Source organism: Lipotes vexillifer, unplaced genomic scaffold (assembly GCF_000442215.2).
Source record: "Lipotes vexillifer unplaced genomic scaffold, Lipotes_vexillifer_v1.1 scaffold306, whole genome shotgun sequence".
Lineage (NCBI taxonomy): Eukaryota > Metazoa > Chordata > Mammalia > Artiodactyla > Lipotidae > Lipotes > Lipotes vexillifer.
The window spans coordinates 2,983,215-2,997,666 of NW_006789814.1; the positions used below are offsets into that span (position 1 = coordinate 2,983,215).

At 47.1% G+C, this 14,452-nt stretch overlaps 1 protein-coding gene across 1 annotated transcript in view; it reads left to right on the forward strand.

The window, feature by feature from the left end:
* The first annotated feature begins 7,788 nt into the window (after positions 1-7,788).
* Positions 7,789-14,452, forward strand: part of TEKT5 (tektin 5) — a 38,798-nt gene continuing 32,134 nt past the window's right edge. Inside the window, exons 1-3 of the mRNA XM_007462833.1 lie at positions 7,789-8,442; positions 11,277-11,360; positions 12,013-12,083. Of these exons, the coding sequence (XP_007462895.1) occupies positions 7,867-8,442; positions 11,277-11,360; positions 12,013-12,083 (731 nt within the window). The 5' untranslated portion in view covers positions 7,789-7,866. The remainder of the gene's footprint in view (positions 8,443-11,276; positions 11,361-12,012; positions 12,084-14,452) is intronic.

Genomic DNA, 14,452 nt, shown 5'->3' on the forward strand with positions numbered 1-14,452 from the left:
TTCAAATTTTAAGCCCGTTTAAAAATATTTTGGTGGCTTAAGTATTGAGTTTTGAGAATACTGTATATGTTCTGGATACAGGTTCCTTATCAGTTATATGTTTGGCAAATATTTCTCCTAGTCTGTGGCTTGAGATTGAAAATTCTCTTACGAATGTCTTTTGAAGAGCTGCTCTTAATTTTGATGAAGTCCAGTTTATCAAATTTTTTCTTTTACGTATTTTGTTTTAGAAAACATACCTAAGAAATCTGCCTTACACAAGGTCACAAATATTTTCTCCTATGTTTCTTTCTAGAATTTTTATAGTTTTATACCTTAAATTTAGGTCTATGACTCATTTGGAGTTAATTTTTTTTGTATGTAATTTTTGTATATTGTGCAAGGTATGGGTTGAGATATATAGATATAGATATAGATATAGATATAGATATAGATATAGATATAGACACACATATATATCTCCAATTGTTCTGGCATCTTTTGTTGAAAATACTATTTTTTCTCCACACAATTAACTTTGTACCTTTGCTGAAAGTCAACTGAGCATGAATATGTGGATATATTTCTGGATTCTTTATTCAGAATAAGATATTTGTCTGTCTTTGTGCCAATACCATACTGTAGCTTTATAATAAGTCTTGAAGTCAGAGACCTCAAATCCTCCAACTTTGTTTTTCTTTTCAAAGTTGTTTTGGCTATTTAGGTCCTTTGAATTTCCATTTGAATTTTAGAATCAGTTAATTAATTTCTACCCCAAAAAGCCTGCTGGGATTTTGGTTGGATTTGCATTGAATCTAACCTTCAGTTTGGGAAGAACTGACCTCTTAACAATATTGAGTCTCCTAGTCCACACACATGATTTATCTCTCTATTTAGGTCCTTCTAGATTTCTCTCAGCACTATTCTGTAGTTCTGTTTCTCAGTCTTTTTTTTTCTGTTTCATTTTGGGTAGTCTCTGCTGCTCTCTCTTCAACTTCACTAATCTTTTCTTCTGCAGTATTTAATCTGCCTTATTATAGACTGAATGTTTGTGTTGCCCCACTCTGCACACCCCAGTTCATATGTTGAAGCCCTAACCCCCAATGTGATGGTATTGGAAGGTGGACCTTTAGCAGGTGATGAGGTCATGGAGAGGAGAGGGAGTCCTCATGATGGGATTAGTCTTTATAAGAGGAGACACTCAGCTTGCACTCTCTCCGCACAAGGAAAGCCCATATGGGAACACAGTGAGTGAGAAGGCAGCTGTCTGTAAGCCAACTAGAGAGACCTCACCAGAACCTGACCGTGCTGGCCCCGATCTCGGACTTCCAGCTTCCAGAACTGTGAGACATAAATTTCTGGTACTTAGAATATTTTGTGTCAGTTTATGGTATTTTGTATGGCAGCCTTGGTCGACTAAAACATACCTTTAATCTCATCTTGTATATTTTTCATCTCAGACATTGTGCTTTTCCTCTCCAGAAGTTCAATTCAGGTATTTTGTTTTGTTTTTTAATATCCTCCAAGTCTCCGCTTAATGTGGCCAATTTTTCCTCTGTCTTCTTGAACACACTGATGTAGTTATCATAACTTTTTAAATGTTCTTGTCTACTAATTCTATTATCTGTATCATTTCTGGTTTGGGTTCATTAGATTGATCCACCCCACCCACTCCACCCCCATTATGGGTCTTAGTTTCCTACTTCTTTGCAGTTTTTTCAATTGCGATCCAATTTTTTATTGGATGCCAGATATTGTGAATTTTACCTTACTGAGTGCTGAAAATGTTTGCATTTTTACAAATATTCTCGATTTCTTTCTGGGACACCAGCAAATGGACTGAAAACATTTTAATCTTTGGGGTACTGCTTTTAAGCTTTGTTAGGCAGGACCAGAGTGGTAATGAGTCTGGGACTAATTTTGCCCTAATACTTAGGCAAAACCCTCTGGCTATTTGACTTGATGCTGCACAGATGACGAAATCTACTGTGGTTGGTGGGATGGGGAACTATTCCCAGCCTGGGGGAGCTCTGGGATTGTTCTCTCTGATGCTTTGCGGTGGTTCTTCCCCAGCCCGGGGTCATTTCCTCACAGGTGTGCACTGATCCTTCTCTGCTGGACACCAAGGGAACCATCTGCAAGTCTACAGAGCTCTCTCTGGGCAGCTCCCTCCTCCTTCGAGCTCTGTCCTTCAGCCTCTAGACACATTGGTGTCCCACCTGCCCGGCTCCCTTAACTGGAGACAGTCCCCCTCCCTGCACCATGGCCTGGAAACTCTGTCCAGGTAGTGAGCTGTGGTGGTTGGAGGACTCACCTCATTTGTTTCCCGTCTCACAGGGAGGACTGTCCTTCATGCCTGACGTCCAATGTCTTGAAAATCATCATTTCATATATTTTGAGTGTTTTTTGAGTAGTTTCAGTTGGGAGGGTACAGCTAATCCCTATTACCCAAACTTGGCAGGAAGTAGATGTCCTATTAGGTTATATATGTGAATATATTACATATATAGTATGCTACTTATACTATATATATTGCATATATACTAAGAAAAATTACAGTTGACCCTTGAACAACATGGATTTGAACTACACATGTCCACTTATACCTGGATATTTTTCAATAATAAATACAACATTTCTACACAATCTACAGTTGGTTGAGATGTGGAATGGTGGACAAGGAGGGCCGACTATAAATTATACTCGGATTTTCAGCCGTGTTGAGGGTGGGCGCCCCTGCCCTCCACGTTGTTCCAGGGTCGACTGTGTATATAGCGGTATGGAAGGCTTAATCAAAAAATAAAAGTGTCCCCTTGTGCCTCCGTTCCACTCCTGTCCTTGTCCAAAGGTAATCACTCAGGCACTGGTTCCTGTGTATCTTTCTAGAAGTGTTTGTTCATATACAATTACCTACATATCTGCTCAAGTGGCACCATAGGGTATATACTCTTCTATATCTTGCTTTCTTCACTTACACTGATATCTCAGAAATCTTTTCATATCGGCAAATACAGGTCTAACTTATTTTTATGCTGCAGAGTTCTCCATAGAATAGGTATCGTATATTTTATTTAGCCATCCTGTACTGAGGGCCATTTGGTTAGCTGCACTTTTTCCCTGCTACAATCAATGCAGCAGTGAGCACATATACGTGTGTTTTAGCACACATGTATGTGTGTATCCACAGGTAGATTTCCAGAAAGATTGCTGAGTCGTTGGACACCAGCCAGGGCCAGTGCTCTAAGCACTAAAAAGATATCTTCCGAAATTCAAAGTGGAAAAAAAAAAAAAGCTATATTGTAAAATATAACTTCAGTTTTTGAATGATACAAACTGACACGGATGCTGAATTGAAAGCAGCTTCTTCCTGGATTTTTTTCTCTCTTTCCTGTGTGTGACCCTATTTTTCCAGTTTTCTAAGCACTGCTTTGGAGTCACCTCCAGTCACAGATTTTGGCTGCGGGAAGGACAAGTGACAGATTCCTATGTACCTGCAGGAGGCGCCCAAGGAACGCTTGCTGACTTGTTGAGTTGATCGCTGCAGAAAGTTCTATCACTGGACAGCGCTGCTCCAGCCTTCACCTAAGACAGTCTCTCCAGGCCTTTCTTCTGCAGGCGGATGGATTTCACATTAAATTCACAGACGTGGAGCTGCCCCTTCACAGCCTGTGAAAGTCAGGCAGCCACACAACTACTGAGCCTGCGTGTCTGGAGCCTGTGCTCCTCAACCGGAGAGGCCACAACAGTGAGAGGCCCGCGTACCGCCAAAAAAAAAAAAATAATAAGAGTTAATGCGATGCTGGGCCAGGAGTCCCCAATGACTGGGAGGCAGAGCTGGGGTGGAGGATTGCGAACCCCATTACGGGGGTCAGTCGGGTCCCCTTCTCCCCAGCCTCTCCTAGTCAACTTCCCATAGGGATTTCAGAAATTGAGTGAGTTTTCCATCAGCCGGAAAGAGATTGAAAGAATCTCTTTTACAAGAGATTGAAAAAAACATCTTTTAGTGATGGATGAGGGATCTCTAAGCAGTGGCGTGCGTAGTATATTCATCACCCAGAGTAGACAATTTTTTTTAACACCTTCCTCCTCTATACAATAATGTTCCCAGTAATAATTACATTCCTGGTTACTTTCTTAGTTTTGATACAGTTGACAGATACAAAGATTACATTTCAATTTTAAAGATACTGAGTTCAGTAAAAGATTTCATGCATGAACTAAAATGTGCACGTTCCAAACAAAAATATTACACCTTGCAGGTCACACTCTCTTTCACTGTTTTACATCCTAGACACAAATAAAAACTCCCAGTGTCACATAGAATGGCAGAATGGAAGCAGTCCGTGTTCCGGTTTCATTTTCCCATCATGGCTAACCTTGTGTGTGTGAAGTCTACTGTCTGGATGCAGGGGTGCAAAGCACCCCAAGGGCTTGGAGACACTAACTGAGCCCAAAGAGAGAGTCAACAATTCCCAGGCGTTAGGAACTTACTGTCCAACCAAACATGTGTGGCCCAGCCTGTGTGTGTGGTGGCTGAGTGTGTAGTTGGGAGTTCCTTGAATTAACTTCTATGGATAATACAATATGTATTTAAAAACTAAGTAATAAAATGTGCTGATTTACATTTTATTAAAACTCAACAGTAATCAAAGCAGAATTACCATAGGGCCGAGCAATTCCACTCTTTGGTAACTATTCAAGAAAATTGAAAACTTATGTCCACACAAAAACTTGTACAGAAATGTTCACAGCAATATTATTCATAATAGCCAAAAAGTGGAAACAACCCAAATGTTCATCAACGGATGAATGGCTAAACGAAATGTGGTCTAGAGATGTGATTAGAATAGTATTCAGCCATGAAAGAGAACGAATTACTGACACCTGCTTCACCATGGATGAACCCTAAAAGCTCCACTGCCCCATGCTTTGGAAGTCACTGCTCAGGAGTTCCCTAACAGTCACACACAAAGTATTTGAGTATTCTCACTTTCTAAACTTTTAGAAGGTGATTCCTTGAGTCTTTTGGACTGAGCTGTCAGGTTTTACTATTCCTTTTTGCTGAGTTTTGGTTGAACCATGGCCAACTGTTTTGAATTTACCTTTCTCATTTAATGGCATCTGAAATTCTGTCACTTCATCTATCCATCCATCCATCCATCCATCCATCCATCTACCCACCTAGCCATCCACCCATCCACCTATCCATCTATCCATCCATTTTTTTATTCATTTAACAAACCCAAATTGTGCACCTACTATATTCCAGGTATTATTCTAAGTGCTGTGGATACAAATATGAGCAAAAGCAAATAAGGTCCTTTCCCTCATAGAAGTTATTTCAGGGCCCCACTACCCCAGGTGTGGTCTGTGGACCAGCCTCACCTGGGAGCTTGTAGGAAATGCAGCACCTCCAGCCCTGCCTGCAGCTCTACTCAATCAGAATATGCATTTTAATCCAGTTCTCAGGTGATTTGTGGACACATTCATGTGTGAGAGGTGAAGATTGAAAGGACTAGATGGGGACTAGAGTCCAGGTGAGACACACACAGTATTGTTTTTAGAAATTAAAACAAATGCATCATAAATAAACAAGACCTTGGGAAAAGCAATGGTTCGGGAGATGCTCTGATTCACCCCCTTAACCCTGGGTCTTCACATTTGGACAATCCACAGCATGGTACTTTTGTTTGCCTTTCTTATCACCCGGTATTCTTTTACATTGCTCACTGTGGTGGACAGAATAATAGCCCCCCCAAAGATGTCCATATTCTAATGCCAGGAACCTGTGGATTTGTTACCTTACATGGTAAAGGGGCCTTTGCAGGTGTGACTAAGTTAAGGATCTCCAGTGGGGAGATTACCATGGATTATCTGGGTGGGTCCGATGTGATTAGAAGGGTCCTGTAAGAAGGAAGCAGGAGGGTCGGGGGAGGGGGAGAGAAGACGCTAGCTGCCGGCTTTGAAGATGCGGGGAGAGGCCACAAGCCAACGGATGCAGGCAGCTTCCGGAAGCTGGAAAGGGCAAGGAATCGGATTCTTCCTGGAGCCTCCAGAAGGAAGCAGCCCTCCTCACACCTTGATTTGAGCCCCTTGAGGCTCATTTTGGAATTCTGACCTTGAGAGCTGTAGGAGAATACATCTGTGTAGTGTCAAGTCACTAACTTTGTGGTGATTTGTGACAGCAGCCATAGGAAACCAATACACCACACTCACCTACGGCATGATTCCAGTTTCTTTATTCTGAGGAAACATTGGTATATAACGTTATATTAGTTTCAGGTGTACAACATAATAATTCAATATTTGTCTGCATTACAAAGTGATCACAGTAAGTCTAGTTACATGATTCCAAATTTAACAGAACGCTTTTTGATGATCATAACAATCATAGCGTTTCTCTAGGTAATTAGTGTGACTTCAGAAAACGTGGACATGGAGTCTGGCTTTTCCACTTCCTGGTAGGTGACCTTCGTGCCTCTTCTCTTGTGAAATGGGGAGGGGGTGGGCTGAATCACGGTCTTCCCACTGTGCTCTGTGGAGCCCTAGGGACTTGGGGGAAGGGACACCCCCCACCTCCGGCTCCCTCCAGCCAGAGGGCTCTGTGTCACGTGCCCTGCTTCTGTGCAAGAGTTTATTTGAAGACAACCTTCCATATTAGAGTGTTTTAAAACCACTGCATTTAAAAAAATTGTTTATAATAAAATGTTGGCAGAGAAATAGAAACTCGACTTCACTGAGATGTTCTCTGAGCTCCCTGCCAGCCCCACTGCAAAGCACATCTACGGCTTTTATCTGGCTCTCCTTATCCTCAGGGGAAGCGGCCCTACCTGAGCCATTTCCCAAGACTAGCTGTGTGCCCTTGGGCAAACAAATGCACCTCTCTGAGCCTGTTTGCCCCCCTGTAAAATGAGGGCTCTAATAATGCCCACCTCCAGGCGTGAGCAAAAGGATTATGTGAAATTATGTGGCAAAGTGTAGTCTAATACTAATAGTAACACCAATAACAACTGTTGATCACCCACTAGGTGCTAAGTACCTTGTTCTGCATTTACTTGATTCTCACAGTGTCCGAGGGAGGCACAATCCTGAGCATTTCCCAGGCTGGGAGAGGGGACGGAGCTGGGATTCCACTGGAGGGAAAGGCCTTTTCTGCCCAGAGAGCACTGAGCAGATTTCCCCACATGCGAACTTCCTGGCCACGGGACCCCCTCAACCGCTGTCACTGACTCAGTGACTGACATTTCGTAAGCGGGTTGGAGCGGAGGCCAAGGCAGTGATCTGCAGATCTGATCAAGCCTCTCCCCTACTCTCCGCACCTGTTAGCACAAGTTTGTGTGCCCCATGCACAGTGAGGCCAAACAAACCGAAACGTTGGAGTTTGGAGCAGAGAAAGGTTTATTACAGGGCCATGCAAGGAGACAGGTGGCTCAGGCCCAAAAAAAATTCCCGAGCTCTCCGAAAATTTTCGGCAAAGAATTTTTTCTTTTTGCGGTACGCGGGCCTCTCACCGCCGTGGCCTCTCCCGCCGCGGAGCACAGGCTCCGGACGCGCAGGCTCAGCGGCCATGGCTCACGGGCCCAGCCGCTCCGCGGCATGTGGGATCTTCCCGGACCGGGGCAGGAACCCGTGTCCCCTGCATCGGCAGGCGGACTCTCAACCACTGCGCCACCAGGGAAGTGCTGGTCTGTGTTTTGATTGTGATGCTATGGCCCCAGCTGGGGCAAGTGAGCAGGGGTCCCAGTAAGACCCCCATCACCCAGGCTTTATGACAACAGTGCCAAGTCATAGAGGTTCTGCCCATCCCTCAGAGAAGCCCCTTCCCCTTCCTGTGGTGCCTTGGCCCCCTTAGGCACAGTTTTGCCCTAGCGGAGCTGATGGGGGAAGATGGAGTTTCTTGGAACCACGCAGACTGCCAGTTACTGTGGCCCCAAGAGAGCCTGTGGCGTCAGCACGCTGCCCCCGGTTGCGCCGGCCCCGGTGATCCAGGGGTGTTACCAGCCCTATTACCTGCCTGGGTACCGCTACCTGAACTCGTGGAGACCCAGCCTCTTCTGCAAGGTCTCCAACACCCAGACCTGCCTGGACCAGGGAGCCACGTGCCGCAGCGCCCTGCGGCCGCCCACCACCCTGCCGGCCGGCCGCTCAGCGCTCTTCTGTCGCTACAGCCCCCACGACTGGGACCAGTGCAACCAGCTGCAGATACACACGGCCGAGGCCTCGCGGCTGTGGGCCAGCCAGCTGATGGGCAACTCCATGCGGCTCATGCAGGACAAGGACCAGCTGACGCGCCAGATGCAGGAGGGGACCTGCCGGAACCTGGGTCAGAGGCTGTCTGACATCGGCTTCTGGAAGTCAGAGCTGAGCTATGAGCTGGAGAGGCTTCTGAACGAGAACCACAGCCTGGATGCAGTCAAGAGGCGGCTGGAGTGCGCGGCCGAGGAACTCAACAGTCCACTGCAGGTGAGTGTGGGGTGCGGAGGGGGGCCCTGACGGCCGCTGGGATACCACCCCTGCAATGCAGCCCCCGACACTCCCCTTGAGTGAAGATCAAGGTGATGGGCGCCATGCAGCTCAGTTTGAGCTGCATCATCATCTATAATCAGCTTTAAGCTAATATATATATATATATATATATATATATATATATATATATATATATATATATATATATAAAACTTAGTCAACTGACAATAATCCCAGTCCAATCAGGGTTCCTCAGACTGAATGGAATTTCCTTTTCTCCTTGGGGTTGCATCAAAATCACAGGGATTTCATAAAGACATCACAAGCATGTGTATGTGTATGTGATGGTCTTTAGAAGATGTGCTTCAAATAACTGCTCTATTTTTCTCTGTAGCCCTTAAGACCTGCTAACATACTGTACAATTTACTTATTGTTTTGTTCTACACGCTAGAATATAGGCACCACGAGGGCAGGGATTTGTCTGCTTTTTCACCAAGGACTGCTATTCAGCTGTGGGGGACCAGTATGTCTATGCTGGTCCTCAATGAGCAGTGTCTGTGCTGATTGCCTGTCATCTAGACCAATGTTCTGAATGTCTTCCCATCCTGGCACAGTGTGTGGCACACAGCAGGCACTCAAGAAGTATTTGTTGAATAAATGAATAAATAACTGAATGTGAACATCCTCCACACTTTGGTTTCCCAGTCTCCAGCAATATCCTGGAGCAGTTAGGATAGCTTTAGGCTGCATGTAAACAGCTATCTGAGTACAGCTGCTCAACCAAATAGGAATTTCATTTTCTGTTATGAGAATTCCAGAGGAAAAGAGAGGAGGATGCTGCAGCCTCCACGTGATACCAGAAGGGACCCAGCCTCCTGTCTGCTTGGCCATCCTTAACACGGGGCTTTTGTCCTACTACTTTCAAGGACGTTTCAGATCTCATATTGCAAACTCCCACTTGCCAGGAGCATTTGGAAATTCTCAGTTGAGGCAGGAGGATGGGGTAGGGAAGGGGCAAAATGCCAACTGTGTCTGTCCCTTTTTATCAGGGAATATCACTTTTCCAGAAGGTCCATTATGTGAGTCCATTTTTAGCCCATTTTCCAGAACTCACATGGGCTCCCTGGGTGCAAAGGAGTCTGGGTAAGTGAGCATTTTTCACTGGGTCCTGGAGTGGACACTGGGTGAGGAACTGGCATTATCTGCCTTTGCTGTGGGAGATCATTGTGGCCACACAAGATGATGTTCTGCTGCTCCCTGGAGTGTGTGCAAATGCAGAACCCCTGCCTGCAAACCTCCTGCAGCCGTGCCTGCTCTGTGTCAGGCGTGGGGGCTTCTATAGGAGAGGCCCTACCTCCAGGTTTCCCCTGGAGACAAGGAACAGGTTCTGACCACTATGGGATGGGGTTCCCTACTGTTTCCCTATGCCCCCAGGTTCCCCCCGGAAGGACAGTGGGCAGGGCTGCTGCTCAGAGACCCAAAGCAGAATCTGAAATCTAGTGCTCCTCCCCTCTCCCCAACTCTCTCCTCACTCCCCCAGCCTGTCTGGAAAGCCCAGCTCTGCCCCATCACGTGGCCCCCTGTGACAGCCACATGGGGACACAGGGACCAGAGGCATCTCACTTCCATCCACTTGTCTCCAACTCCAAGGTTACCACCTCATTCCAGGTGCCTCTCAATGGACAATGGTGATGGCCTCCTTCCTGGCCTCCTGACCTCTGGCCCCTCCAACGCATTTTCCAGACAGCAGCCAGAGGGATGGTTTTAAATATTAAACTAGATCTCCGCACCTCTCCGCTAAAACCCCCTCAATGGCTTCCTAATGCATCCTAATTAACATCTGAGTTCCTTGTCACAGGCCCAATGGCTTCCTGTCTGCTGCTCCTCCTACCCCAGGGCCTTTGCACTGGCTGTTCCCTCTTCCTGGTGCATTATTCCCATTCATTTCTGCTGCTTCTCATAATTCAGGTCTCGGTCTGCCACCTCCTTAGAGAAGTCCTCCCTGACCACCCTGCTGGTTATTCCCCACCCACCCACAGCTCCCTATTTTCATCACAGCCCTTATCACAGTCAGAAACGATTGAGTTTCTCTCTATGTTCATTTGTGTGTGTTCTCTCTCTTCTGTTAGAACTCCATAAGAGCAGGGACTGTTTAGTTCACTGCAGTGTCCCCAGTGTGACACAGAGAAGGGGGCAGTAAATTCTTGTGCCATCAAGTGCTCACCCTCCTTTCTGAGTTCCCAGATACATTTGCATCCCAACACCGGATGCCATGCTCCCCTGCCTCCTTCTCACTGCCGCGGCTCTTCGTGACATCACAGGCCAGTGACCCATCACAATTTGACAGTCTGCTGCTGCAGGAGCTCCACTGAGCAGCCACTCCCCTGGCTTCTGTTCTGCTCTGTTCGTGTCCCCATGACGGTTATAAGGTCCATGTGGCAGGGTTGCCTGGGTCTCACTTGGCCTGTGTCACTTTCCAAAACTCTTCCCCCATTTAGAGATCTCCAAAAAGGGTGTTCATATTTATTCACCGGTAATTCTTATTGACAGTATCCTAAGCGCTTTACATTTGCCAAACTGACTTAACCAGCATGGCCAGCTTGAGATGTGCACCGATTTTGCACCCATCTACCATCTCAGCATCCCACAGCCCACACTGATGGAGAAGGGGAGGCAGAAGCCCACCCAAACGCACAGTGATGGGGCCACATGAAGCATCCAGGTTTCCCAGGAATGAAACAGACCACGGCAAAGGTAGATGTGAGCCAATTCCGCTCAGGGTCTACATACAGCTGCAGGGAGAATACGTGATTCTCTACGCCCCCTACAGGTGGCCCTGGAGTGTCTGTACCAGCGAGAGAAAAGGATTGGGATTGACTTGGTCCATGACCACGTGGAGAAAAATCTTATCCGGGTAAGATGCCCCCTGGGTCTGGCCAGCCCCCTGAGGGAGGAGGGAAGGCCAGCTGGTCAGAGAGGTTTCTGAGCTGCCTGTCAGGAGCGGAAGCCACACGTGTCACCCCATGCAAAATTAGGGCTCAGAAAGCGTGGGTGGGGGCCTAGGTTGCAATTTAGAAACAGTGAGAAAGGAGGTCATTTGACCCTCAGTCTTTTCCTCTCCAAAATGGGCATCATAATAGTAATACCAATAAATAACAAAAGTAACAGCCAGTGTTTATTGAGCACCTGTTATATGCCGCACACTGTATCACTTCATATGCATTATTTAATTCAATGATACAATATGAATGTATCATATTTTATGATAAGTAAAGGGTCTATGAATGAACCCTTGGTGCATAGTAGGTGCTGCATTTTCTTTTACTCTGGAAGTATATAAAAAGAAAGGACAGTAGGGCAAAGAATGTGCAGCTTCCACAGTCGGCCCTCAGGTGCCTGGCCTGGGGATCATGCTGGTCGAGGCAGGAAATGGACCCCCACCCTGACATTTCACCTTGTGGGATGGAGGGTGGGCAGTGAGTGGTGACGGGTGGAGCACTGGCCTGGGAGACAGGAGGCTGTGAGTTTCTAAGGGGCCGCTCTCTTTCTGACATCTTTCATTGCAGGAAGTAGATTTGCTAAAATGTTGCCAAGAACAGATGAGAAAACTAGCTCAAAGGATTGACATCCAGATGCGGTAAGAGCTGCTTTCTCTCCCTTTTCTTGGAGTTTGTTTTGGGTCTCCCAGGTTTCAGGGGTCCCGCGTCTCCAGGTGGTTCTTTTGATCAGTGGTGTACTGGTAAGCTTTTAACAGCCAGCTCTCCAGGAAAAGAAAAAAGTCCTGATCTGTCGCATTTGTCAGTTTCAGCCATGTAAGTGCTACCACCATGGCTCATCTCAGTCTATCAATATGATGTTACTGAGATGCACACTATTGATTTTCATGAGTCAGCACAGCATTGGTGGTTCTTGTTTGCAGTGAGAGCCTTGGCAAAAGAAATTGGCCTCACTGAGGCTCCTCTTAGCCTGTGGCTTCCCCATGCGAGTCCTGAACTTTGGGACATGGCAGAGAGTGGGTGGCATTGGGCATCAAGGTGAGGGGCCCGGGCCTCTCCAGAGGGCAGCTGGTGGACACCTTGAGCCACTGTTCCTTTAAGTCTTCAAAGGAATCAGCTTTTTGTTCTTGGAAGATTATGTAACTGGTATCATGACAAGGCAGGAGGCTCCCCCATAATTAAAGGGAGGCTTGAGTTTTACCGGGCTTGGGACCCATAGATGAGCCCTTGGCACCCAGCTCCCCCGGAGGCAGCAGCCTTCCCACCTGGCCCTTGAGCTGGGCACTTGCCTTTAACACTTGCAGGCAGGCTGCTCTGCTGGTTTCTCCTTCTTGTTTACTCAGATATAGCTAACAAGAGACAGGCTGGCAACCTGGGCAGGGCTGCCCCTTCCCGCTGTGTGGAGGACGTAGTCAGCTTGCATGGGATGCTAAGGGGTAAGGAAGCTTGCAGATAGGCTCTGGGAGCTTGGTGCCCTGGTTTCTTCTTCCCCAGAAACAGCAGTCACCCCTACCTCACACACACACACACACACACACACACACACACACACACACACACACAAGAACCCCTCAACCCCACAGAGGACACAGCAGCCCCTCAACTCCACTGAGGTTGTAAGAATGGGTGGCAGAGGTAGGAGAGAATTATCCTGTAAACATAAAATAAATAGCATTCAGGACAGTGTTGAAAAGCTGGCTGCAGATCTAAGGGTGTGGTCAGGGGCAGATGAGTTGGGAAAACCCAGGAAGACATCAGAGGTGGAGAAAAGTGGAAATGAGATGCAAATACAGCAGTGACTGAGGTGACAGTTGAATGGATGAAAGCACAGTTGAATTCCATCATTATGTGCCTCTGTCTTGACTTCTGACATTTCGACCTACCACTTGGACTATGTTTGCCTAATATTCGTCTATACATTAATCCACTTAAAAAAACCCTTCGATACTTGTACTTAAACAGGAACGTTTTAACAAAGGGAGTTCTTTGGGCAAGCAAATGCCTTTATTGTATTTTTCTTGCCCTGTGTTTACAATCACCTATTTTTTGGCAAAAGAGCATGGTTTTCCATTTGTGGTTGACACGGCCACAGTGCTGTGACAAAACTTGGTGTTAGAGTGATGGGAGGGCTGAGGTTTGGGAAATGGGAGCGTTTGAGCCGGAAGAGTGAACAAAAGCCCAGACTTGAAACTGGGGAGCTGGACCCCAGAAGGGAAATCTTGAAACTGGGGTGGGTGGAGCGCTGCTTGTGCAGGAAAAGTAGAAAGATCAAGACGGTCTCATCGACTGGGAGACACAGAATGAGAGACACAGTGAACTCTGATGTCAGACGGAAAAAGAGACAGAAAGAGGAAGACCCGAAGCCATAAACAGAGAGAGATGAGTAGAGAGACAGAGGGACAGAGAGTTTCACAGACATGCCAGACAGAGAGAGAAATCAAGAGGTGAGAGAGATGAAGAGATGGAAAGGGACAGACACAGAGAAAGAGGAAAAGAGAGCAGGAGAGGCTGGGAGGAAAGCAGTGGAGGCAGTGTGGGTGGGGAGGGGATGAGAGCGGGTGGAAGGGACTCTCCTCTTTGCCAGGACCAGAGACCCAGTCACCCTGGAGAGAGGCCCTTTGACCTTGGGCAGCGGCCCCTTTGCAGAGGACACCTGTCATCTTGCAGGGAGGAAGCTCTTGCTGCCGGGGCAGCCTAATTAACCTAGAAGTGGCCAGAGCCTCATCAACAGGGCAGAACTCAGTGTGACCTTGCCCTTGGGGAAGCTCTGCCGATGACCTGCTAGGGTGGCCGCCCTGGCCCCGGGCAGGTGATGGGCTGTTGACTCATGGTTTTCTAGGCGAGGCCTGAGACCTGCGGCCTGCATCCGCTCAGAGCTGTGTCCTCACCTCACCAGGTGCCCCAGCAAAGCAGAAAAGGCTTTCCTGACTGGGCAGGAGCCAGGTTCAGGCTTTTCCTTGTGGGCTGACAGCAGGGTGAGTCTTGGCACTGGCCAGGCTCTCCATCTGGG